General features: G+C 47.5%; 3 protein-coding genes across 4 annotated transcripts in view; 2 read left to right on the top strand and 1 right to left on the bottom strand.

Moving 5' to 3' along the window:
* Nucleotides 1–6,604, top strand: part of LOC144152841 (SRSF protein kinase 3-like) — a 44,164-nt gene extending 37,560 nt beyond the window's left edge. The window contains exon 14 of the mRNA XM_077684322.1: nt 4,034–6,604. Coding sequence (XP_077540448.1) covers nt 4,034–4,383 — 350 coding nt within the window. The 3' untranslated portion in view covers nt 4,384–6,604. The remainder of the gene's footprint in view (nt 1–4,033) is intronic.
* A 266-nt stretch (nt 6,605–6,870) lies between these two features.
* The window catches only part of LOC144152850 (uncharacterized), a 66,325-nt gene continuing 47,077 nt past the window's right edge, over nt 6,871–26,118 (top strand). For both annotated transcript variants that reach the window (XM_077684345.1, XM_077684344.1), the window contains exons 1-8: nt 6,871–7,044; nt 8,259–8,433; nt 9,801–10,028; nt 14,917–15,037; nt 17,146–17,270; nt 17,681–17,828; nt 20,423–20,546; nt 24,850–24,990. In XM_077684345.1, the coding sequence (XP_077540471.1) occupies nt 8,272–8,433; nt 9,801–10,028; nt 14,917–15,037; nt 17,146–17,270; nt 17,681–17,828; nt 20,423–20,546; nt 24,850–24,990 (1,049 nt within the window). In that variant the 5' untranslated portion in view covers nt 6,871–7,044; nt 8,259–8,271. The remainder of the gene's footprint in view (nt 7,045–8,258; nt 8,434–9,800; nt 10,029–14,916; nt 15,038–17,145; nt 17,271–17,680; nt 17,829–20,422; nt 20,547–24,849; nt 24,991–26,118) is intronic.
* On the bottom strand, nt 20,744–23,871 carry LOC144151360 (zinc finger BED domain-containing protein 4-like). The gene has a single exon (XM_077682380.1). The coding sequence runs from the start codon at nt 22,883–22,885 to the stop codon at nt 21,056–21,058; it is 1,830 nt and encodes a 609-aa protein (XP_077538506.1). The 5' UTR covers nt 22,886–23,871; the 3' UTR covers nt 20,744–21,055.

Genomic DNA, 26,118 nt, shown 5'->3' with positions numbered 1-26,118 from the left:
ACTTTCGTGACTGATGCCAGGAGACGTACGTTTGAAGAAGACGACCAGTCATGCGTACGGGAAGCGAAAGCGTCGTCCGCCTATCCCAAAGTCGCGTGGTGCAACTTCGGGCCGCTCGACTCTGCCGGATGAGAATCGTTCGCCGCCTCGTATTGCCTCGCCTGCCCCATCGACTGACCAACCACCTCTTGAATCCATACCTGGTCCAAGCACGTGTTGCCGGCTTGACACGAGGTATTACACGGCGGAGGAGATCGCCGCGCGTACGGAACACGCGGACGAGGTCAAGCACGGAATGGAGACCAAGTCAGCAACGCAGCGCAAATTCGACCTCCTTGAAGTGGATTTGGCGCACTCAGAGGAAGAATCCGGCAGATTTTGTCTTGGTGGATTTTGCAATGCTGAAGGACCTTTTTGCGCACGTCAGGTGCAGCAAGTGCGGGCTGGCGGCGCCGGATTTGAGGAAGGCTGACCGGCAGTACGGCCTCGCCGTGAAGCTCGAGGTGACGTGATCGGTTTGTGAACACAGTGTGGAACGTTTTTCCTCACCAAGGACCAAAAGATCTGGCAATATCACTCCTTTTGAAGTGAATATGAGGGCTTTGAAAAGTATTCAAAGCATCGGGAAGGGGGTGACTGCTCTGTCAGATTTTTGTGCTGGTATGAACTTGTCCCACAGAGGCCTGCATCACAAGACATTCCAAGCGCACTTGAGGAAAGTGGTTCAGGTTTGCGAGGACACTGCAGCAGCCTCTGAAGCTGATAGTGTGCGTGCCGTCAAGGACTTGTACTCGGACCTTGGTCAGCCGCCAAACAACATAGATGTGATGTTTGATGGCACGTGGATGACAAGGGGACGGTCGTCACACATTGGAGTGGGCTGCATCATTGAAGTATACACCGGCTTGGTGATTGATCATGTAGTCCTCTCTAACTTTTGCTTGGGTTGCGCCATCGCACCCAAAGCTTCAGATGAGGGCTACGAAGATTCATGATTGACAATCCAGCGCGCGAAAACACGGCACAAAAAGGAACGAGAGTTAGACAGGACAGCGCTGCGAAGATTGGCTGGCAGAGCACGAGTGCCAGCGAAACATTGACTGTGGTGCAGGACGCATGGAGGTAGAGGCAGCCCTGATAATGTTCAAGCGCTCGCTCTCCAAGAATGGGCTGCGGTACACAACCGTGATGTCCGATGGAGATAGCCGCACCACGCACGGCTTGAAGGAAGAAGGAGGCGTCTATGGGTTTATCCCCACAGGCCAAGAAAGTTTGCCTTTCGGCTACATTTATTTTCCCCCAAAAGGCTCTTTTGAGGGCCAACAACATGATGCATTTGCGGAAAACGCACCGCGCAGTGTCCCACCTCTGTATCCTCTCAAACTTCCAGCATAAAAACCGCGAATGAAATAGCCTCACCAAGGAACAAAAAAAGGGGGGCACCTAAAGCAAGTTTCACCCTCACACTTCTGCCGTACCCAATATTCTGGGTACCACAGTGCACTGTAATACATGATGGCACTTTACAAAGGACTGTTGCAGTTTTCACGACGCCAGCAAGACACCACCAGATTTCACAACGCTAGCAAAATGCCAACCGATTCGAAGTCGATAAATTCTAAATTCCTGATGGGGTCCGTTACTTGGCCTTTTGTATCTCCAGTTCTGGTTGACATTTTTGGAATCCAAAGACAGATTTGAAAATGGGAAGAACATGTCTTCGTTACTGGGAAATTTTGAAGCTACACTACTGACGGTTCATCTCATAACACATGGCCAAACTTCAAATGCAGTTTTCTCACTTTCATATTTTTGGTCACTTCCCTCAGCCTTACGCAGCTTTTTGGAAACTTCTTTTTGCTTCATAAGGTCAATCTTGGTACCATTTTTTTTAGTACAGCCTGAGGCAGCCGATGACATTCATAGTTTTTCTGTTTAGGCTACACATAAATAATGACTTGCAGTTATTTTGATGAGCCAAAATATCGAATACTGCCATCTTTTGTACTTGACATATTTTTTTAGGATGCCGTGACTTTAGAGAAAAACGAAGAATGCCATCGGCTATGGTAACTCTCTGGCTATCCATTCATGTAATTAAAAGCGACAAAATGCAATGCGAAAGTTCATTAAAGCTGCGTAAGAAATTGCCTAATTGCAGTTTAGATTGTAAGATAACTTTTGAACTAACAGCACCAGCCCAAATATAATTGCATATTTGAAATCTACAGAGAAAAGCACATCCGTGTGCAAATTTTCATAAGTTTCTACTAGGGGTATGCGAATATTCGAAACTTCGAATATTCGATTCGAATTTTTTAGTATTCGATTCGATTCGAACGACACTTTTATTGTTCGAAATATTCGAACCACCCAAAACTAAAAAAAAAAAAAATTCAGAGCGTGTCTGTATCGGTGTTTATTTACAGTGGACTCTCGATGATACGATTCTGGGGGTGCGAATTTCGGGATCATACGAATTTCCGAAAAGTCCCGGCGAAATTGCATCGTTTGCAATGGGAAAAATTTCGGCTGTTACGAACGGACCTGCGCGGCCCGGCGGAAGATACGAACGAGCCGGCGAGGCACCCGACTGCCGAACGAGCAAGTGACGGCTCTCGCTCCCCTGTTTGTCACTCTTTCTCCAGAAACGGCCGGGCTGTTGTTTTCTGCTCGCGAAAACGCTCTGCGCAAGCCCAACGCGCTGACACCGCCGCGAAACTGGCGAAACCACCCCCACGCTGCGCGCGGCGCGGGCGCTCGAGCGACCGCTTCTAACCGCTCTTTAAAATGCGGCTCAAGGGAGACACGAAGTTGCTCGTGCGGTAAAGGAGCTGATAATGCATGCGAAAACGGTACTATAAAACGTCATCCGCGCCGCTAGTGAAAGCGTCCATAAAATATTTGCCGGGGTACTAAGCCTAACCATCTCCGGCGGAGCCAAGCCGGCTGTCTTGATCTCATCGCAAGTAGTCAGGCTCCTCCATTCTGCCGCGCGTGTCGTGCGTCATTTTCTGACCGAGGTAGGCGCTACCGCGGGCGCGAAATCGTCGAGGTGGGCGTGAAAATACAGCGCTCGCAGAGCCGAGGCGAGCGAATCGCGTACAAAAACGCACCATGCGGTTCACGCTTGGCTGTTGCGGCGTGTAGCGAGCTTGGGCACAGCGAGTGAGGAGACGAGCGCGAAGCTTTACGTGCTCCAGAAAGGACTGCTTTGCGACACGGGGGTTAAAAAAAGCAGAAAAAATCACGAATTTCTTCACGCGAAAGTAGGAAAAGAAATAAACGAAAACTTTTTTCAGCGCTAAATTTTTTGGTCTGTGTTGGTTCATACGAATTTCGGATGATACGAATATTTTTCGCAGTCCTGCGAGATTAGTATCATCAAGATTTTACTGTATCAGCGCGCGGCAATGTGCACGGGCTCGGGCATGCCAGCTACTAGTGTCTCAAGTGAGCGGCTGTTTTCGATATCTGGTAAAGTGGTGACGAGCAGGAGGTTGTCACTGCTCCCCGAACATGTCGAGCAGTTAACCTTTCTCCATGTTAACATTTAAGTGAGTGCAGACCTTAATCTGTTGAGTGCAATGGTATTGTGTAATTCCTAATTTTACTTTGTGTGATTTGTTGTGCAATAAAGTTGCAGTTTTTGTGTCTCTAGATGGTGAAAACATTAATTTTACAAAAAACAATAAGTATTCGTATTCGAAAAATATTCTAAAAATATTCGATTCGATTCGAACTTTGTTTTTATTATTCGAATTCGCTTCGAAATTTAAAAATTGATATTCGCACACCCCTAGTTTCTACCCATAAATAAAAAAGTTTAGTTTTAAGACCCTCGCTATACGCGGGTTTTTACGGTAGTCCAAACACTTGGGACGTTTTCTGGCTGTCCTAGAAAGCGACATTTCCCCTCCTGTCTTGTTCTTACTGCGTGGCTTTGGCTCCCGCATGTGCGCTCTCAGCCGAGTGGTGTCGCGCTCTGCTCGTTGTCAGAGTCTTAGTAGGGGTGTTTGCGTCCTCTCTGCAGGTGACCTGCGGCACATCAGCAACCTGAAGCCCTGGGGACTGTACGAAGTGCTGACCGAGAAGTACGACTGGAGCCCCTCTGAGGCGCGCGCCTTCGCCGACTTCCTCCTGCCCATGCTGGCCTACGACCCCGCCGCCAGGGCCCGGGCCTCCGACTGCCTGCGCCACCCGTGGCTGGCGAACGGCGGAGGCCAGTCGGGGCAGTCTCCCAGCGCCTCCTCTGTTCGAGGGGGAGGGGCAGGGGGAACGGAAGAGGCCCCTCCGCTCGTCGGGCGCCCCTCCTCCTTCCCCTCGAGCCAGTGCCGGCCGCAGTCTTCATCCTCCACTTCCTCCTCCTCGTCCTCTTCCTGAGAGTCGGGCGTCGTCTCCTTCCCAGCCCGTCACCGTCATCTTCTCTGTGCGTCGAAGAAGAAGCTGCTACATGTGCCCCGCAACAACCAACAACACTCGTTTGCGGGGGCGGAAACAACGGGAGCATGTACTGTGTGGTGTGTGCGCGCGCGCACGCGGCGAGAGATGCGTCGCGTCTCTATCTGGAACCTCTTCGAAGTAGAAAGGCCCGGCCACGTCTCTGTCCTCCCCCTCACCCCCCGACCCGCGCTTGGGCACGATTGCTGCGCTGCCGCCGGTCTGGTCTGGGCTTCGTATCCGGTAGACCATGCCGATTGCGCACTACTCCCCTGGCTCTTCTTTTTTTTATTTTTTTCTCCGCTCCCCAATCATCCCGCCTCTCAGTGTTTGCATCTGAGGAAGATAAATTCTGGCTGAAACAAATTTTCGTGTTTGGAGTGCATTGGTGTGTTCAGTTGGTTTTGTCGTGTGCATCTTAATGTGCATCACCAGGAAGGTTGGAGGTGGAGGAGGCGAAATGACTCTGTGGTGTATGCTGTCGCTTTTTCGATGGCGTGAAAATGTACCAAACTTGGTGGGGTTGGGCATGGATGCAATGAGCATCACGAATTTTGCGTGTGCATGCACTCTGGACAGTGCCGAGAAAAATTGTCAGAAAAATTGGGGCCTCATCAGTTGTCTTGGTGCTTATGTCTTTGGCCAGCTTTGGGGGAGGGAGAAATCCAGCGAGTTCTTTTTTCTTTGTTCGTGTTACGAAGTGTGAATGAAATTATACCCGGACCTTGTGTAATTGAACGCAAAATTGGTGCAACAGGGGCCTCGAATGTGTGTTGGCATTTGTGTTAACAAAAGACGACATAAACAGGCATTTGGAAGAGAAGTTTGCTGCTGCTATTGCGAAGTGGGCATTCTACAATGCTGGCTCCTTGCGTTCCTTTTTTTTTCCTGTGTACATTTTCTGATAAGAGCCTTGCAGATCAAGGAGAATGAAATAATGTCTGGCAGGCTAATAAAAAAGAAATGTTGCCTGCTTTTGTTTGTTGCCAGCAGTGTATTTTTGTTTTCTTTTCTGGCAATACAACACATTCGTTGTCTTCAATGATTGTCATCTTTTCCGGAAGGCTTGGGGTAAGTAGAAGCTATCGGCTTTGTGCCTATGTGCTGATGTGTGGCCTCTAGGTTTTGTATCTGCAGAATTGAAGCTCAGTGTTTGCTTGGTGGAGAAATGTAACCGAACAGTATGTAAAGCTCAGGATGGGGTTGTATTTTTTTTTTTAATATGAAAACCCGCTATTTAATTTTCATCTGTTCCTGCAGTGGCTTTCTTTCAAGAGATGTCTACACTTGCAAGCCTGTGCAAAAAGTGGTTCCTTGAAATGTGAATTCCTGCTGCGCGATTTACTAGCGCGATATGTGGCCGTGCTGAAAATCGACTCGTTGAAGCATACCACGAGTAAAAGTGCTCACCTTATCTTTTGCTGGTCTGTGTCGAGCTGTAGAAAACCTGGGGCGTGTATAATTTTTTTTTTTTTTTTTTTTCCCCCGCTGTCAAAATTGTGAAAGATGCTGGATGAAATACTGTACAGCGGCAAAATCGCCGAATCGTCATGCCTTTGCATCTTAGGGTGCTTGCAGCTTCGTCGAGGTAGGGATGGATTTGATGAGAATGTGACTATAAATTTTGTCGTTCAATCTTTCCATAAAGTTTCCAGGGTTAGGGGGGTTAGTGCCACATCAGAGTTTACAAATTACTCCCTAGTGACTTGTTCTCAAAATTGACGTCGCAAAAGCAGGGCCACGGGCGACGTGTATGGTCATATAGGCGCAAGTGATTCGCTCCTAGCGACACAGGTTTTGTATTTTTGCGACGAGAGTTGGGCGATCTGAATGTATGCGGTGCAAGGCCCATTGTCTGTGCACTGTGGACGAAAAGCGTAGACGTGCCCTGGTAGTGTCGGACATTTAATTTGTAGTTCACGTGCAGTGTATACCTCTCAATGTGTCCTTGCACATTTGTGTGGAATAAGCTGCGTTACGAGGGCCGCGCGTGCATTTTTATTCCCGAGAGTTGATGCTTCAGTATATGTATTAAAGTGTGTATGCTGTATGCTTGCGTCAGATACTGAAAAAAAAAAAAAGTTAGGGGTTGCACTTCGTTTTTTTTTTATTCGTTTCGAAAAGTGCTTTTTAAGTTATGCTAATAAAACCCGCCAAAGAGTAACCTGGTGGTTCTTTGTGCCTTACTCAGCATTTCGAACCGGGACTGCTGCAAGCTAAGCAAGGTAGGGCAAAAGATAAGCTGGTAACCAACCTTTCGTGACAAAAAATTCGCGTCCTAAACGCGTATCCCACTAACTCGCGCAGCACGAACAAAAACGAAACCGAAACTGGATTCGGGAACGGCTTGTAGTGGCTTGTCGCGTGGCTCGTGGTGCGTGTCAGTGGCGGTTGAAAATCGCCGGCCAATGGCAGAGCTGCGCACTGCGCTTGCGCAATTTGAAACGCGCCGTTCGAACAGTTTTCCGTTGTCAGCCGGCGCTCGCGCGACGCAAATTTGCAAGTGGACGTCCGGAACACTTTGACACTCGGCCCGTTTGATTGCGACTTCCTATTGTAAACGTGGCAAAACCCGTTCATCTTCTGCTCATGGACGCATAGGTGGTAAGTGCGCGTTGCCATTATTTATCGTTACTTTTTATCTTGTCTAGCAGTACCGAGTAGCTGGTAACCCAGTCGTTGAGACGCAGTCAAAGAGTTGAACTCTTTGTTCGCACGTACAGCGTACGTTACACGCAGTCATTTAGTAAACGTGTTGCATTTCGTTGTTCTGGTGTGGCTGTGTAAACATGTTAGTGAAACCAAGCAATGGAGTAAACTCCGTTGTCAACGGCGCAGCGCGCTACGCAAGCGCTGCCACTGTTGGGAAGTTTGTCAACTAGACGTTCAAACGCAGTCGCGCGCTGTGCAATTGCTGTCATTCGTCGAAATTTCGTGACTCCGTGTGCTGAAGTCGGCGTATAGCTTTGCGTTATGCTGATGTGTAGACATTTCCGGTACTTCGTGTCACGGCACGAAACGATAGCATTCTATTTCTGCGCAGTTTTGCTAAGGGCTATGTCAGTAGGCAGTGCAAAATCCGGCACGGTTTGGAATTAGCTGACTGCGTGGGGCAGTGTGTCGGCGTCGAGCTTTTGCACTGCTGCGTGGTGTAAACATCAGGACAGCGAACAATAGGTCCACCAGGGTTTAACTAGTACGAGCAAATTCATTACGCTTCGGCGTTGAAAACACCATGGATGCCCCGTGAACAATACAATGCTGCAATCGTTTGAAAAAACCTGACAGCGTTTTACGCCGTTGCATTTAAATTTCATGTGGCCTTTAAAGGGTTTAGTGACACTGTTTACCAGTTCCACTCGACATGTTTATGTCGATCCTGACGTGAGAAGGCTTCGGAACGTTGAAGAACCACCCAGGGTGCGCGCAATGGTCTTTTTGAGCCTGTCTGTTTCGAGCCTCGAATTTCAAGTGTTTTTGTCCGTAACTTTTAGATTTAAAGGAATCTGAACTTGTCCTGAGAATTCGGGATGCAAGCAACAGCGCGTCAGATGTGACAGGGAGAGTTTAGTTTGTTAAATGTCTGTCGCACTGTAGACAGTGTATCTTCATATGTTTGTCTGTTCTCCGTTCCGTCTGACACACTATTGCTTTCGTTCCTCGAAACTCACTATAGGGTCGCCTTTTCTGACTTTTCCTTTAGCACTGAGTCATACTTTTAAACGTTTACGTGTTCTTTAACAATCGGTTGCTAGCACCGGGTTTGTGTGAGCAGTTTCTTCAGAGTTGCCTTTTTTGCTTCTCTCATTTTTATGCAGACTCCCTGTCGCCATGAGCTGGGCTGGTTCCAGCTGGAAAGAGGGCCTCTCGGCCCTCCAACTACAAAAAGTCGAATCTCAAGAACAACTAGCGGCGCGGCTGCAAAAAGATCTGCAGCAGCGACAGATAAAAATAGATTATCTTCAGCAGCAGCTGGACAAGGAAAAGAGAAAGGTATGTTGTACGGTATCATCACTTGATGTCAAGGCTTGAAGTGAGAAGCACATCTACACCCCTGTCACGCATCAAATCTAACGACATTTACAGCAAATGACATCCCCAGTTAGTGCCGCTAGTTAGGCGCTGTGTGAGGTCATCAAATGACCTTTGGGGCAAGTGGCATTCAGTTTGGGGAACATTCGCATTAGCTTCCGAACCACATTGATTAGCCTTGACAGCAGTTGTGTGCAACTAAACTAAAGTTCAATACATGCTAAAGAGCACTGCGTCTGAAAGCTATCAGTAAATTATATTTTCTGCTGCATGTTGTTTGTATTTAAAAAAGAAGGCAAACAACGCGTTTGCAAAGCTCCACGACATTTGCTGCTAGCCAGTGCAAATTGATTGCTTGCTTGCGATTTCTACTTATTCACATTTTAAAAAACGCCTCTGCAAAGTTCCACCGTGTTTGCTGCTACCCAGTGCAAATTGAATATTTGCGACACAGTGGTGCAAAAATCTGGATTTAGGCTGAATTACTTCTTGAATTAAAAGATGAATTTATTTGGCAGGAGGTCTTCACAGCTTGAAAACTACACAAAATAGCTGCAAACTGATTTTTGTTTTGACTTTTTCATAGTCCACTGTACACCATACACTGTTCATAGTCCACTGGTGCACTAAGTCTGATTAGACGTGGAGCATAAATAACAAAGTTATACCTCTGCTACACTAGCGTCCGAATGTCATTCAACTCAAATGCAAAGTTGCACTGGCCCATTGGGTTTTGAAATGCCATTTGGCTCAAATGACAGCCGAGCCGAATGAGCACCCAGAGAGACATGTGGGGCTCTCGAATGCCATTTCTAGCACTCGAGAGTCAGCATAAACAAACACATTACTGGCGTACTTAAAACAAACAAAGTATTCTTAATTGTGGGACTTTGTTTACTTGTAATTCATTTAAATCATGAAATCAAGATGTAATAATTCCATACCCTCAGCACCAGTCCGAGCAAGCGACAAACCAGTGTGGCCAGACAGCACAAAAAACCTCGATAGCAATTCAGAATTAAGCAAAAACTGTGTCAGAGCTTAACATTATTTATAGTTTGGTATTTTACTGCCAAAGACGGCTGCTAAATATGATTGTTGAATTATCGTGTAAAAACAGAACTCGACAGCAGCTGTGCCACGCAGCACAACGAGCCATTGTTAAAGCTTTCAAATGTGGTCAAAATTGTAGTGGAGCATGGCAGATTCTGAATGGCGTTCGAAGCCTCTCATTTGAGTCAACATACATTCGGTTCGAATGGCATTCGGACGCCAGGTTTCACTTACCCCTCCCCCCCACGCCTTGGCACCTGCTCTTCCCTGTGCAGCATGAGGAGGAGAAGGGCGAGAGCAGCGGGCTCATGCGAGACCTGCAGTCCAAGGAGGCGGAGCTGAGTGACCTCAAGTCGAAGCACGCCAGGCTGCAGCAGGAGCTGGCCACCAAGGAGAACCAGCTGCGGCAGCTGGAGACCCAGTCCAGGGCCTCTACCAGCCAGTCGCAGATGGAGACCACCGGCATCTTCAGCACGCCCGTTGGCGGGCGCAGCCGATTCCAGGTGGGTTCCCAGCTCGGGCCTCCTCGCTTCTTCTGTTTGGTCCCTAGGGTACATGCTTCACTATTTAGAGGAGACACGATAGAAGAGGGCTCTTATATGAAACTCCTTGTGGAAAACTGCCTTGACGATTGGGCCTGCATCCAAGCGGCCGCTGAAGTTCCAGGGCCTTTAGAGAAGTTTGTGCCTGCAGATGTAGACCTCGTGTGTTCCGAGGAGCTTGCGGATCACGTGATCCTCGCGTTCCCTACGGGATGAACCAGAGCAGGATGGCGAGGATGATATTGCAGGGCAGAAAGTGTCAGCAGTTGAGGCTGAGAAACGTTTAAGAGCACTTCAGTGGTATTGTAAGAACAGGAAGGATTGCAAAATGAAGGGCTTGACCTACAAATATTGGGAAGGAGGCCTACACAGTTTGCAGCCCATTAAAATTACCATTTGATGGATTCCATAAGTCATGCTGAGCATTTTATTTTTGACCACTCTGAATAAAATACACTTTGATGCTGGTGTATAACAAAGTGGTCAGATCCAATTACACGGTGCTTTTAGAATTTTCGGCTACGAGAGACACGTTTTCCGGGTTTCTTGAGTGTCTCTTGTAAGAAGGTTTTGCAGTAGTAATGCAGGAATTGCCAAAAACCTGAAAACAGGTGTCGCCACCTTCGTTTTTCTGCTCTAGGATTTGTTACATCACAAATCCTGAATCTTGAAATGGGATAGTGGAGCTTGTGCGAGCAGTTTCCTGAAGCGGGGTGGGACAACTGCACATATTACGCAGCTTTGATACAAATCAGTTTTCCTGCTCCAAGCTGCTCCAGAAGCTTGAAAATTAAAAATATTGCGCCAAACTGCCCCAAAACAGTCTAAGAACAACAATTTTGACGTACATGTCAGTTTGAGTGGGGAAAAATGCCAACTTCACAGCATAACTCTCGAGCACACCCAAGGTGACGCTGTTTTTAGTGGTTTGATTGATTGATCAATGAGTCAAAAAAAAATCGAGAAAAAAATGTGCCAGCGATAGTTTTTTTCCGACCTCACTTGCATTGGCGAGTTGCACATGTTATATTCTGTGCGTTTCTGAAGTTTTCTTATCGAAAACCACTGAAAAGTGCTGTAGAAAAATACTTGCGTCAGCTGAGGCGACAAACTATTTGTGCAAGTTGATGAAAAAAGGGCAATTTTCAGAGCGCCGTATCTCCGAAACGGCCCCACTGGGCTCCGCCATTTTGGTATGGAGAATGGAAAGCATTGTGTAGGGCGAAGTGGCCGCTCATTGTTCAGGCACTCGGTTCGTTTCACCGTTCTCTACTCTGGTTTAGATTGTGCGGGTGGTTGGGTTTTCATTTGTCAGATGATCTGTTTCAAGAAGTTGCACAGCTCGAAAGATGGGCGGCCCACGCTTCGCCGTAGTTTGTCCTTGTGTGAGGCGTGGTGCGTGCATGAAAGAAACTTTTGGACTCATTGCGGTGTTATAAAATGCCGAGTTATTGCTGCGTTTGACAGCGAACTCGCGAGCAGTGGGAATGGTACGATCGACACTACTACAGAAGTTGCGGCACAGGCTACATCGCCGTGAAATGTTCAAGCAGCGTCCGGTAGCAAGACTGGGTATTACTGGACACTAGTATAATAATTTTCCTCTCTGAAGGGAAATTTATTGGCAAAAGCGAGGTGGCTAAACATAGCAATGTTACTTGAATTGATTGATTAATTATGAGGTTTAGTGCACCGACGCTATTCCGGTGATGACGCACGCCATAGTGGACGGCTCAGCATTAAATTTGACCACCTGGGAATCTTTAACGTGCGCTGAAATCTCGAACATACGAGTGTTTCTGCTTTTCGCGTCCATCAGAAAAGTGGCCGCCGTACTTACTTGAATTACGATCGTGGTGAACTTGCCCCTCGGGGATTGAAATGGAAGGGGGCTGTTAGTGGCACAACCGTCACCTTGCTTTTCACAACTTTTGCCGTGGCTCTGCACTTGCGCATACAGCGCAGCCGGGGATTACAAAAATAAAAGTTTCAGCATTCAAATGATAATAAAAACACCTTATGGTTGCTGAGTTTTTCAATTTTAAATGCTGTTGCAGTGTTATGTAGCTTCAAAAGCAAATTAAAAGCGCACTTGTCACCCCGACTTGCCAAAAATTTTGTTTTTTTGGCATTTGCATGTGAAGCCTCTATAGTGCAACGCACGTAACCCCCTTCCCTCATCCCCCTCCCACCGCAACAGGCCTAGTGCCGTCCTATTCATAATAAATTTTACAACAACAATTTTTTGGCTCTTAAGATGACATAAAAATGTTGTTAAAGGAGCCATGAGGGAAAAATGCGAGTTTGTTTTATTCTAAAGATTTCTTGTTTTGTAGAGCTCCTAGCGCTTGTCCGGCAGCAAACGATGCCGTATTCACTGAGAAATTAATCGATTTAGGTTAAAATTTTGATTCTCCCGCCAAATCGTGCATTTTCGGGACGTCAGCTATGAAGTCATAAGTGCCCGTATGCAAATGAGCTTGCACTGCGTGATTCGGCTGCAGCGCTGCTTGCCATCAGTTTTCCCAGATGGCGCTACCATACTCATGCACCTTGCCTGCCGTTGCTTTGTTTTTTTTACCGTATTTGCACCTGGCTTGTTTTTGTTACCGTATAAAGTAATCGTTTCATGAAACATGGAATAAATATCCTCGACAAGCAGGGTCACGTCAGACATCGTCGCTTACGCCAGCCAGCCAGTGCGTGTAAGACAACTCGAAAGCGGCGGGCTGCTGTGCAGCTAATACAAGCATAGTACGCGCAGTACCAACAACAGTACGTATCGGTACTTCTATGTTTACGTGTGCTTTCGTTACTTCCACTGTTTATCCCCCCATTCTTACTGCTATAAAGAGTATGTGCCCTAAATTTAAGCGCAAATAGCTCGTCCGGCAAGCTTATATATAAGCTCTGCCTAATTTGCGCTTGCTTTCGCCGACCTCCGCCAATCAGAGAGCTGACTGATATGACATCATAGGTTCTGTTGCGGGAAATGAGCTAGTGGGTCGCATGGCCATTCCATTTTTTTCCTAATTATATAGCTTAATTGAGTGAAGTGTGTGTAAAAGTGGTGTCAGTATGATTCTAACGAGGCAATCTTTCGAATGAACCAAACTTGTGTTTTGTCTTCATGGCTCCTTTAACTGCTACAAATCAAGGTTTTTCTGCTGCAAAATTGAGATTTCGCTGCTCCAGAAACTGCTCCCTAATCTGTTTATGCTGTCTCACCCCTGCTGAAGGAAACATACAAGCAGGGTACATGTAAGTATAAAACTATTGTATGCAGAAGCTCATGCTAAGCATGTGTCCTTGAAAGAGGCACAAACTTCAGCTCTAAAACATCATCAAGCAGGTTCTTTTACTATAACTGCTGGTAGGATTGTTTTTAGTTAAAATTTTGGCCTGATGCTTTCGTAGTTGTAAGTTCTGTCTTACGAGTGAAAGGGAGAGCTAACGTCCTCTTTACTGTCCATGTTTGTTTATATGTGACAACCAGTGGCAGTGCTCCTAGATTTTCAAAGCCAGTGACTAAACAGTGTTTCCGGCTGTTAGCCACTAAGCTGGGAGATTGCGCAAGTAGTTTCTACGGTTTCTGCTAGGCCTCAGCACCGCCCTTGAATGAACTTGTAGGCACTCCCTTCCTGTGGTGTGTGACGTCATCTGTTGTCACAAAAATGGAAGGGAAACAGTTGAGAAATGACAGCTTTAGTGTTTTTGGTTTTCTAAGCAAGCAAAGCATTGTTTGTTCTCAAACAAAGGGCCGAAACAGGTGTTATGTGGCAGCAGGACAAGTAAGACGAGGGATGGTTGATCTATTTACAAAAATAAGGAATCTGTTTACAATTCGTTCATCACAGCTCAAGCTGTAATGGCTGCCACATAACGCAGGTTTGAACAGTAGAATATTTCCTTTAAAATAAAAAGCAGTTCAGCATTTAGGCTCAGTTGAGAAGCAATCGGAGTGAACCCGGTCGACCTGGGGACAGGTGTATTGGGCTGCTTGGCAAAGGGAATGTGTAAGCGGTTAGGCCGAGTTCAGCTTTTATACTGAGTTTGTAGATACGAGGGAACGTTGAGGTAAGCTGAATCCAGCAGTTAGTCGGTAGTATTGCTTTGCGCTCCACCGAGTGATGCCATCATTGCGTTGTAGGCTGTGGCGGCAATTCTAGTTTATACTGGGGAGTTGTGAAGCCAGAGGTGAGGGCTGACCTGCCGCGGTGGCTCAGTGGCTATGGCATTGTGCTGCTAGGCCCAAAACCGCGGGTTCGATTCCCGGCCGCGACGGCTGCTTTTCTGATGGAGGCGGGAAGCAAAAACGCCCGTGTGTTCGAGCATTCGGGGCACGTTAAAGATCCCCAGGTGGTCAAAATTAAACCCAATAATCAATCAATCAATAGAGGTGAGGTTTGCGCTTGCAGCAGAAGGTGGAACTGCGGCCATCTGTGATGGAGACAGAAAAAAGAAGCGCTGAGGCGTCGACGTGCTTGCTTGTGAGATAAAAGGGTAATGAATGACGGAACAGAATAACGATGTGGCAGAAACACTTTGTCTGCATCAACTCCATGTTGTATGGCTGTCAGCGTTACTTTGAGCCATAGTACGAGGCAAAAGGCATATCTGCACATCGTATGATCTAAATGTATATAATACATCTGTATGGAACCGCACCACACTGCCATGAAATGTCGTTCATCGCATAAAACAGAATGGATGATCACGGTTCCACCATAGGGGGTTCAGCTGCCTTCTTTTTCATTGCTTGGTTGAGGCGTAGCCGTCTTCGAGTTTTTGGGGTTTGTTGCTCTTGTGCATTAAGCCTTGCTTACCTGTTGTCCCTTGTGTTTCGCAGAGGTTCGGGTCGTACGGCGACACTCCGTCAAGCCGGTTGCTGCATCAGGAGAGTCCGTCTGCCCCTGCCAGCTACACAGCCCTGCAGGCCAAAGTTGCTGAACTGGAGGCCAAGTTGAAGGGTGAGTGACCTTCTTGAAGAAGGGAATCACCGACGTTGGCCAAGTATGAAAAAATGTACGGTGTGGACCAGGGGCCTCAAGCTCGCATCAGTGAGCACATTCGCAGTCATGAAATTTAGTTCCGCAAGGGCTGGGACGACAAAGAAGGTTGAAACGAAGGAAGTGGGGGGGGGGGGGGGATCGATCACAAAATGTCAGCTAATGCTGCCATTTGAAAGACACAAGTCCTTTCTCACATGTTGTGGACATGCCAGGTCATTTCTGAATGGAATTCGGCATCCGGGTTCGAGAAACGTAAATATAAAATATTTGTTCCGTTGTGATGCGTCAACACATGGTGACCACATTCAGCATGCCATTCAGCATGACCCACCAGAAACCCGCACTATAAAGCTTTGGCCAACCGCATTTTAAGCGGTATGCTTATGCATTGAGTTATGGGAGGAAAACCGGTGGTCACAAAAGCCCGTGTTATATCCGGTCCCGCACTGAAAGTGGTTACATTAAAAATGGTCTGCACTGTATAACGTACTCTGCAACTCCCACGAAATATGTTGTGGAATAATGTGGGATTCTTAGGGGCGACCTAACCTAGCCAGCACTCCGGCGTAGGCCACCACGCTAGCTTCCGGCGTGTCAACCACAGGGGCTCCTGCACTTACGGCAGCCTGGCGAGGTTCGCCAATACGAGAACACAGTAGACAGTAGTGCGAAGCACAGCCGTTTATTTGGGAACTACCACAGCGTGCGAGCACGAAGCTCGACGGCGCCCACGAATCATGCCATCCTGGTCCGTGATCTCGAACACAAGGCAGACACTCACGGCACGCGACAACAAAGTCCCCACCCGAGATACTTGGTACGCTGCAGCCGTGCTCCGCCGATGTTTCCCAGCCCGGACCTCCGATCAGTCTCTCTCTCTGTCTTCCGCGCGCCCCTATTCGTGCAACCAGCACGCCTATGCCGCACATTGACCAGTGGTGCCATCTGTAGGGGGTGCCGACGAATCAGCGGAGTGCTGGACGGGTTTCAGCTCAGTGCGTCTCTCCCTGAAGTGTGCACCGTTTCGGGATCGTGGGTCACTCTTCTCCACGATTCCCACAATGCTATAAGCGGTATATACACCGTACAGTGTAGACTGCTTATAACGTATGTTGCGGGTGTCGCCACACTATAAGCGGTATCTATAAGAGTGTCGCCACACTATAAGCGGTATCGCACTATAACCAAAACATGCGCAAATCCAACCACATCGCAACAACCTACCTCTGAAGTCATCCTTTATTTATCATCACTCAAATGCGCGGCACTTAAAAGCGAAGGCCTAGTGTTTATATTGTATTTTTTTCTTCACATCAGCCACTGCTGCAGGGTCTTACACATTGCAAGCGCAGTCTTACAAAGAGTGAGCACGGCTTTAACTTCTGTTGTGTTTGTGTTTTGGAGGATCGTGGCTGCATTTTTAGCGTCTATGAACAGGTCATTAGCTACCTATCACAACAACAACAAAAAAAAAAAACATGATGCCAAATTTTTGTGTCAGTGCCCTTTGAAACTGAACTGCATGAAAATGATCTCACTGCCCACTAACATCCACTGGATAGCAGAACGTTGTCCTCTCGCTACCAAAGAAAACATGCTGGGTGTGTTGTGGGGTCCCGTCACTTGAAAGATTTGATTTCGCCTTGATTGCAGAGTGTGGTTTCACCTTGATAAGTGTAACATTAAGCGACAAGAAGAGAGCGGAGTGGGTCAGGGAACAAACGCATGTGAAGGACATATTAGAAGAACTTGAGAAGAAGAAATGGGCGTGGGCAGGGCATGCAATGCAAAGGCAAGATCACCGCTGGTTATTAAAAGCAACAGAGTGGATCCCTAGAGAAGGCAAGTGTGGGAGGGGGCGGCAGAAAGTTAGATGGGCAGATCAGATCAAGAAGTTTGTGGGGATAAATTCGTCGCATTTAGCACAGGACTGGGATAATTGGAGATTAATGGGAGAGACCTTTGCCCTGCCGTGGGCGTAGATAGGCTGGTGGTGGTGGTGGTGGTGGTGATGATGATGGTGATTATGATGATGATGATGATGACGACGGCAATGATGGTTGCAGAGACCCAGGATCGAGGTGGTGTTCCCACTGCACCGACCACCCCTCTGCGGGCCCAGTCCCTTGACCGTGGTGGCGTTCAGGAGGTTGACAGGCTGCGCAACGAAAAGGCGCAGCTTCAGGCGAAGGCAAGTCCTCCTCGCCTTGCTTCTACCCGCGTGGTTTAAAGAAAAAGGAAAAAGAGCATTGTGGAACTGTCGTCTTGGGCTGCCTGCCGTGGTGGCTCGGCGGCTAAGGCATTGTGCTGTCGAGCCCAAGAGCACAGGTTCGATCTCTGCTTTTCTAATGGAGGCGAAAAGTGCAAACTCCTGTGTATTGAGACTTTAGCGCATGTTCCCCAGGTGGTCCAAATGTAATCCGGAGCCTTCCGCTATGGCTCGCCGTATTGCCAAGGTGTAGCTTGGGTGCGTTGAACCCCGAGTGAAAATTTTTTTGCCATAAGCAAGCGCATGCGTGGACAAAGTTTCCATTTCTCTCAGCGTTCCTGTTGTCGACCATCTCTTCTCCTCTCCTGCTCCCGCTCTTCCCTTTTTCGTAGGTGGAAGAGCTCGAACAGCGCAGTCGCCAGGTGAGCCAGCAGGTGGACTGTCAACTGCACAACAGTGAGGCTGCCCGCAAGGCTCTGGAGCAGCGCTCGCGAGAGAAGGAGCTCGAGCTCAAAGAAGAGATCCGCCTGCAGGCCCAGGGTCCGTGGTGATCACAACTTCTCCCCACTTGTTCCCAGCGCTCACTGGAATGAAAGCTATTTGACTGAGCCGCTAGGGAAGGTTTCACAGTAAAGTTCATCTGTAACTGCAAACAGTGCAGCCTTACATTACCTCGAGAAACAATTAAAGCACTAGTGATCTCTCCTGTCAGTGATTGTACACTCGAACCTTGTTATAACGTATCAGCATATTACGAAATAATGGATATAACGAAGTAAATTAGATTCCCCTTGAAATCCCCATAGACATACATGTATTTTAAACCTCGTTTTAACGAAGAAAAACTGACTTCCCAATGAATATAACGAACCGAATTGGTCTCCGCAGGAAAAAGAAATGCATATTTTACGCCGACAATATCAGTTTTTGCTGCATTAGCAGCCGCGCGGCGTGGCAATTCAACCCTCCCGCCTCCCAACAGCAGCCGCGCTGCGTCACGGCTATCTCGGAGGCGACGCTTTCCGTGGAGTCGCTGGCGAGCGGCCGCGCTAACCTCCTCGTTCTCCCAGCTGCATGCCCAGCGATGGCCCAGCTTGGTGGAGTGGGGCGAGGGGGGCCACGTGACAGTGGTGAAAGGAGACAAGCGACGGCGTGGCTCGTTGCCCGTATTTGCGGACGGGTCTTGTTGCCCTTCTTGCCGTTGCGGCCAATGAGTTGTTCTTCGATTACGTGAACGCTGACGCCGATGCGGTGACTACCGAAGAACGGACCGATGACAGCATCGTGGCAGATGTTGCCGGTCTAGCGGACACAAGCAATGACGAAGACGCCATGGGTGCCGATTCCCGCGCGTTCACCGTGCGTACGTTGTCACAGGCGCTCGACGATGTTGACGTGCAGCGTTATTTTGCTTGCGTCGTCCAAAGCAGAAGACTATTGTAGACTTTTTTTCGCGAAGCGGCAGCGGACAATAAAATAGCGCGTGTACTGAATAAGCCAAATATTTGTCTTGTAATCAAATTTCTTTGCATTTGAGGTCACGTAGCGATGCAGCGAGCCGCGCGGCCATCTTTTCTCCGCATGCCTAAAGCGTCCCAATGGGCATACGCAGCGCTAAACGGCGATAATTGATATACAGAAGTAATGGATATAAAGAAGTAATTATGACTCCCCCTTCAACTTCGTTATAACGAGGTTCGAGTGTACCTCAATTAGCACTGGTTGCCCTTTCGTGTTTGGATAAATCATTCCCTAGTGCAAGTTCGTCCCCAGTAGCCAGAATTCAAGCTAAGAACTACAAATGTGGCCTGAAGGTCAGAGAAATGGGGGGAAAAGGTGCAAAAACAAGGGGCGGTAATCAGTAGCTGATAAGTGTATTGTGATAGCTGTAGTGTTGCCGTCCAACACAGTCCAATTGCATTCTTGTCACGTGACGAGCAGCTCTGTGTTTATGTTGTGCGGACAATTTCCAGCTAGGGCACTGGGCTCCTTCTTGCACTTTGGTAAAAGTTTGATTAAAGGTTGTAGCTTTGGAGCATTTGAAGTATATTTTCGAGAAACAAACAGGGCTCCTGCGTGGAAGGTGAAGTTATTCCCGCTGTAGCATTTGGCAAGCGACTGAAATTATGGAGTGAATTCATTACTAATGCAAGTAAGAGAACCTACTCGATGCATGTGAAACTGGATATTTTTTCTTCTTTTCTAGTAGTTTTTTAACTAGCTGGATGGATTTCCCTAGTGGAAATATACGAGGCTGAAGGAAGAAGCACACTAAACGCTTGCTGGAATGACTCAGGACGCTTACTAGAGCATCCTGTGTGCTTCTTTTTTTGTCCTCGTCTTTTTTTCGTTAGTGAAATGTATTCAAGTTATAACCAACTATCTCAACTTTCTGCCTTCGTTAGCTGGGTAGGTTAAAGAAGTGCTAATGTGAAATTTCCAAGCTGAAACAAGTATGTATCTTTTTGTGTATGTGAAGATCTTTCAGGAAGTTCAGGCTGTAACTGTTCAGTGTGGCCTCATTTAAATAAATTTTAATCTTTACAATGCGCAAAAGAGCCCATAGGTACTAGTAGTAGTGGAAGAAAAGAAAAAAACAAACGCAAAAACTTTGTGCGAGTGCTTCTTAGCTTGCTCGACTTCCAAATGCACTCTGCAGGCTCCGCCAGCTCTTTCTTTAGTTAATAACAGCAAAGAAAAGCACAGACTGATATTTACAACCCCGGACTATTGTGCATTCCGCAATCATTGATGTCCTAAGTCGTGAAAGGTGAGTGCTGTATAGCTTCATCAGCCTTGCAAGGAGTGCATGAAGAAACTTCCGACGGTTGCTTTCAGGACGTGTTAATTCGCATTGGCTGTCTTGACAACCAGGGCCCATTATAATTTGTGCTAAGAGGAAGACCTGATGCCTTTCCCCCGGTGCCTTCTTTTAAAGCAAAATGTGTAACAGTTGGAAGAAGAGTTTGAGACGTTGCATAGCAGCTTATTGGGTGCACTGGGAGTACCTGTAGCGCTACTCTTGTGCGACTTGGTTGTGGAAATGGGTTGTTTTTCTCCTCGGCCTGGCCTTCTCCCTTGTGCTGCCCGACGTTCACTGTGGCTGTGCCCTTTCCTCCCTCCTCTCTCCTCAGAGAGCGCCCAGCTTCGCAAGGAGCTCAACGAGACGCAGACACGCCTTCAGCAGGAACTGACGGCTTCCACCAAGGCCCTGGATGCCACCAAGGCCCAGCTGGAACGGGGAGAGGCCAAGTTGCTGTGAGTGACGTTGTCCCTCACTCATCTGCATTTGTGCTGTCCTCGGTGATGTCCTCCACAGCTCTGGGGACGCATCTTTGATTTAGGGCCTGGGATGCTGCCGCACAGCCTGTCTGTGTGCAAGGAATCGGGGGAAGTGGGGGGTGGGAAAAAAAAAAAAAAAAACTTGGTTTTTCTTTCGGAGGTATAGGTAACTAATAGCCATGTGCGAATAGTCATTTTCTTTTTCGAATCGAATACGAAGCGAATAGTGATATTAATCGAATATTTTTCGAATAGTATCCAATATTTTCGAATCGAAGCGAATATGTTCTAATTGAATGTAATTCATAATAAATATATTAAATGGAGCAATTATGCCGGCATAAAAGACAATGGTAGTAGTATTAACACTTATTTTACTGTTTAAATGCAAGACAAAGGAAGTGACAATAAACTCGGGTTTAATGCAAGTTTATTGACAAAATGTTATGTCTGGCTCTGTGGTGGCATTGCTTGGCTTGCATGCACTACTTTTGTGACGAGCTATTGCTGTGGATGAACACGAGCTGTTCCACATGCTCGGGAAGGAGAAGTTGCCTCCTGCACGTGACGACATTTCCTGATGCCGAGAAAAGTCTCTCGCTTGAGACTTGCGTGGCTGGGATTGAGAGGTACATGAGAGCGATCTTCGACAGTACTGGGTAGCGGCTCTTCCCGGTGTTCTTCCACCAGAGATAAGGGTTCTCAGAGCGAGGTATCACGGGCATGCGGAGATAGTCCTCTACCTCTTCTTGTGGCTGCTGTCGGGTGCTCGCCTGCGATGAGGAGCTAGTAGAGGCCAGTGCACCAAAGACGTCCCAGACATCACTGATCACAGGTGCAGGTGTGCAGCTGGCACCAGCTTCCTTGCCACTGTCCGGAGGAAGGACCTTCTCCACGGCTGAATTGAGGTGGTTCTTTAGCCACTGTTTCTCGGTTGCTTCTGTGTAGCACACTGCCTTGAACCTCGGATCCAACAGAGTACTTAAGGCATGTGCACTCTGCATCTTGATGTCCACAAATCGTGACTTCATGCTCCGCAGAAGGTTTCCCGCAAACGCCGCTTCTTCGCCACCATTTTGACACTGACGAGATAGAAGAATCTGCATACAGTGCACCAGTGGTATCACTTGAGCTAGTGTGGGATGCTTCTCAGAACACGATTCCCGTGTTGCCTCCTCGACACACTTCAAAACGGACATGACAGCAGCCATGAGACGCCATTCACTGCAAGTCAAGTTCTCGATCGTGTCTTGTTCGGAGAGATCAACTGAAATTGCTTGTCGCAGCTTAAGTAGACGACACATCATCTCATACTCGCTGTTCCACCGGGTGCAGACATCCTGAATCACCTCAAGCGGTTCAAGGCCCATGTTCCCTTGTGCTTCTCTTAGGCGGCTTCTTGCTTGCGAGCTCCTTTTGTAATGGCCCACAATAGTTCGGGCCTTAGAACAGAGCTCCTCGAACTTCGGTGTCTCCTTTTTTGCACTCTGAATGCACAGCTGCAGTGTGTGCGCAAAGCAACTGATGCTGAACCATGGCGTTCGCGACACTGCTCCAAGAAAATTCCTTGCGTTGTCTGTGACAACAAAAACGGGAATACCTTCAGGCAGGCCCCAATCCTCTGCAAGCTCGAGCAGCACGTCCTTCAGGTTAGCTGAAGTATGGCACTCAGGCACATGCTTGCACGCCAGGTTGTACGTGTGCGGTTGGAAGTCAGCATCAAGCAGGTGGCACGTCATGGAGACGTAACTGTCCCCTGTCCTTGACGTCCATCCGTCAGTAGTTAGGGAGTAGCACGGCGTCCCCTTCTCGAAATGATCGCGCAACTCGCTCAGCACTTTTTCCTTTCCTTTACTGTAAAGCTCTGGCACAACACTTCGGGAAAACGTGGTTCTCGACGGCACTTTGTACTCGGGTACGGCGGCATGCATTAACGCCAAAAACCCTGGCTCTTCAACGAGCGAGTACGAGTGCAGCCCAGTTGCAATAAATTCAGCAACCTTTTTTGTGAGCGCTTTAGCCCGCTGGCTGTCGTTACTTAACAGAGGCTTGAAGTAATGGGGTGGGCTGGCAGAACTCACGTTCGACCTTTTGTCTGCTGACCTCTTAGTACTGTCAGCACACTCAGAAGCGCGGATCTTCTCGTACTCCTTGAAGGGTCCCGGATGGAGCCGCAAGTGATTCACGAGGGTTGTGGTGGTGCCCGTTGGTGTTTTCAAAGACTTCTTACACGTGCGACACTTCGCAGTCGTAACTGAACGTTCGAAAAAGTTCCATATTGCACTGCGAGAACTTCGTTGAGGAGTCCCGTCCATGTTTTCGGTGTGCACAGATCAAATTTGATGAAAGTTCGCTGATACCGAGAAGGGAATGAATAAAGAATGGGCGAAATGCGGGAATGCGACGAGACCGACGCGACAAGGCGATGGACCATGGAGAAAAGACTGGACAAAGCCAAAAGCTACCCGTGTTGCCAGACTAGCAACGTCGTAGCGAACAAAGCTTTAAAAAATAACACAAAATAGTCATAAAAATCTGCCGCTTATCTTACATTACTTTATTACGTATCAACTTGCGTTTTCAAAGGCAGTTTGCGTGCCAATTCACGCCCCAGTCTGACGGTTGCTTTTACTGGGACGCTACGCTTTTGCGGGTTGCGTGTAGCCAGTTCTTGCTTAGCCGTTCGGATTTGTTCTTGTTGCTTCGACAAACCAGTCGCACACAATGTTTCTATACTTACTTTTTTTTTAAAATATATATGTGTTGGATAGCTGCTATAGCTGCACGAGCTGAATTTTTACACCCCCCTCCGATCGCCATTGGCATCACGGGTGTGTTTGTTTACATTCGCTCGTCCTTGCTTGAATTCGTCACCCGCAGTAGGAGTGGACTAGCGCGCGGCGGTCGGTAAAACATTTTGTAAGCGTTGTAGCACATGACTAAAGACACGGTCTCTCTTCATTAAATCAAAATCGTGCGAACGTGCAAGGGAGGTTGATTCACTGATGCACGACCGGCTTTATAAAGCCGGTCGTGCACTGATGTATATTTAGGCGCTAACGAACGGGTGAACAGAACGAATGACAGATGTCACGCCATTTCTTGACTTGTGTGCGGCCGTTTGCGGGCGGATTTGCGTTTTTTCTCTGATTGTGGCGGTTCACCTCAGCAGAACTGCCGAACTTCGAAAATATTCGAAAATATTCGAACTTTTCGAATGGCCAAATTCGGTTTCGAAGCCGAAGTCGAATATTGGGTATTCGCTTCGAAATTCGAAAATTTCGAATATTCGCACATGGCTAGTAACTAACGGATAGGATAGTATGGCGAACGGTGGGTTCAGGATGCATCCTTGTCCTTAAAGGGGTCATGCAGACAAAACACAAGTTTGGTTCGTTTGGAAGATTGCCTCATTAGAATCATATTGACACCACTTTTAACGTAAACTATGCTCAAATAAGCTACATAGTTAAGAAAAAAAGGAATGGCCATGCGACCCACTAGCTCATTTCCCACAACGCTGTTGGTACTGCATACGCTATGCTTTTTTCAGCTGCACAGTCCTGTGGCGCTTTGGGGTTGTCTCAGATGACACTGGCCAATTGGCGTAAGTGGAGGTGTCTTACGGGACCAAATTTGTCGAGCGAACACCATGTTACACGAAACGAGTATTTTTTATCTCAACAAAAACAAGCCAGGTGCAAATACGGTCAAAAACAAAGGCAGGAAACGGCCCGCCGCAATATGGTGGCGCCATCTAGGTTGACTAATGGTAAACAAGGCTCCCCAGCACATATGACATCATTGCAGACATCGCGAAAACACACGATGTGGCAGGAGAATCAAAATTTTAATTTAAGTTGATTAATTTGGCAGTGAATAAAGCATCGTTTGCTTCCGGACAAGCGATGGGGGCACCACAAAACACGAAAACTTTCGATTAAAACAGACATATTTTGTCTGCATGGCCTCCTTAATGATACCATTCCTATTGGTTCCAGGCCACTCGTGGTGGAAAACAGCGCAAGAAACGCAGGGACAAAGAAAGAGGGGACGATGCACAGTGCTGTGCGTCGTCCCCTCGTCTTTTGTCCCTGCGTTTCTTGTGCTGTTTCTCATTTTCAATTTGGACCTGAACTAACTAGCCAAACTTGCCGTTCCATTCCAGGCCACTACGGCCTGGTCTTCAATCACCGTCTCACAGGCATTGCTGTCGCACGTCCGAGGAAATGGAAGCGAGATGCTGATAGTTTCTCGGGTCCCCTTTCTTGCTTGGCAGGGCCCAGGAGAACCTGTTGGCCGACCTGCGCAAGCAAGTTGCCAGCCTGGAGCAGCTGGACCGTCAATCTTCGAGCCAGCTGGCCGACCTGAATCGGGCTCTCAAAAACCAGGAGCAGGCTGCCAAGGCTCTGGAGGCCAAGTGAGTGCTGTGGCAAAGTTCGAACGAGAACACTCCTTACTAGCGGGGAATGTTGTTGCAGAGCGGTTAGCTCTTGCGATTGCACTTCAAAGTGGGAGTTGTTTGAAGTTGCGTATGAGGGGCGTTTGCTGCGAGAAATTTTCCAATCTAACTGAATGTTCATTCAAGTTGATTTTGCATTGTGCTGTCGTTTGTTCAAAAGCATGCAGGGCTGTTCATTTGTTTCACGTTTGGCAGCGTTGCTACACTAGTGTCATTCGTTCTTGTATTCTGAGCTCTGAGGCTGCAGCGTGAATATTTGGTATGTGCCCTAATAATGAGCCCAAACCGAAAATTTGTGGATGACAATTACTCGATTGCTGAACCTGATAATAAGGTGTTTTCAATTCATGTTCAAAGTTTCAAATATTGATTGAACGTCTATTCAATCATTGAGCATTGATTGCCCGAGATGAACAGCTGGCGTGTCAAGGGGCTTCAAGTATGAAACAGTTCAAATATCCTTGTCATCAGGTTCCACAAGAAGGCAGGTTGCAAGCTAGGCCAGGAATAAGTTTCATACTCTAATAACTAGGGAGGAATCTGGTGCAGTGTCATTGTGATCTCCAAAACGGCGCTTATGCTTCGATGGGGACAAGGGGTAGTAGTAGTGGAACTGGATTGCTTAGGATCGAAGTGTTGTTACAGCTAAACATGTTAAGTTTTTTTTTAAGACAAAAGTCCTTCTTGGGCTACTTAGACGCATAAATTTTTGTCTGTCTGTCTGCGACTCTATTCAACCACCTGGCCAAAGTGAAACTGAATCTGTGCAATAGTCTTGCATACTCACAGATGAATCGAAACGTCCAAGTCCGGTGGCAATATTCATACTTGTCAACATTGTTGAACAAGAACAACACATTACACCAATATGAGGCAGCAAATGAATGCATAAGTGATATTTGCAGTGTTACTTCATTAAAAAATTCAATAATGCTTGGTATTTGCGATAGCAAATAAAATACTACATCAACTGCAAAAAACCGTTGCCTGCTGTTGCTTGCGCTACCTAGTGGCATTTAAAAAAAAATCAAACGGGAACAGCAACAGAAGGTTCCACTAGATAGGTTCCACGTTCGGCTTGGAACG

This window comes from Haemaphysalis longicornis, unplaced genomic scaffold, assembly GCF_048455015.1.
Source record: "Haemaphysalis longicornis isolate Haplotype H1 unplaced genomic scaffold, Haemaphysalis longicornis Haplotype H1 scaffold_9, whole genome shotgun sequence".
Lineage (NCBI taxonomy): Eukaryota > Metazoa > Arthropoda > Arachnida > Ixodida > Ixodidae > Haemaphysalis > Haemaphysalis longicornis.
This window is presented reverse-complemented; position numbering and strand designations above follow the sequence as displayed.

What these genes read in the sequence shown, in the direction of transcription:
- LOC144151360 (XM_077682380.1), bottom strand. Translation starts at nt 22,885, where the DNA reads ATGGACGGGACTCCTCAACGAAGTTCTCGCAGTGCAATATGGAACTTT.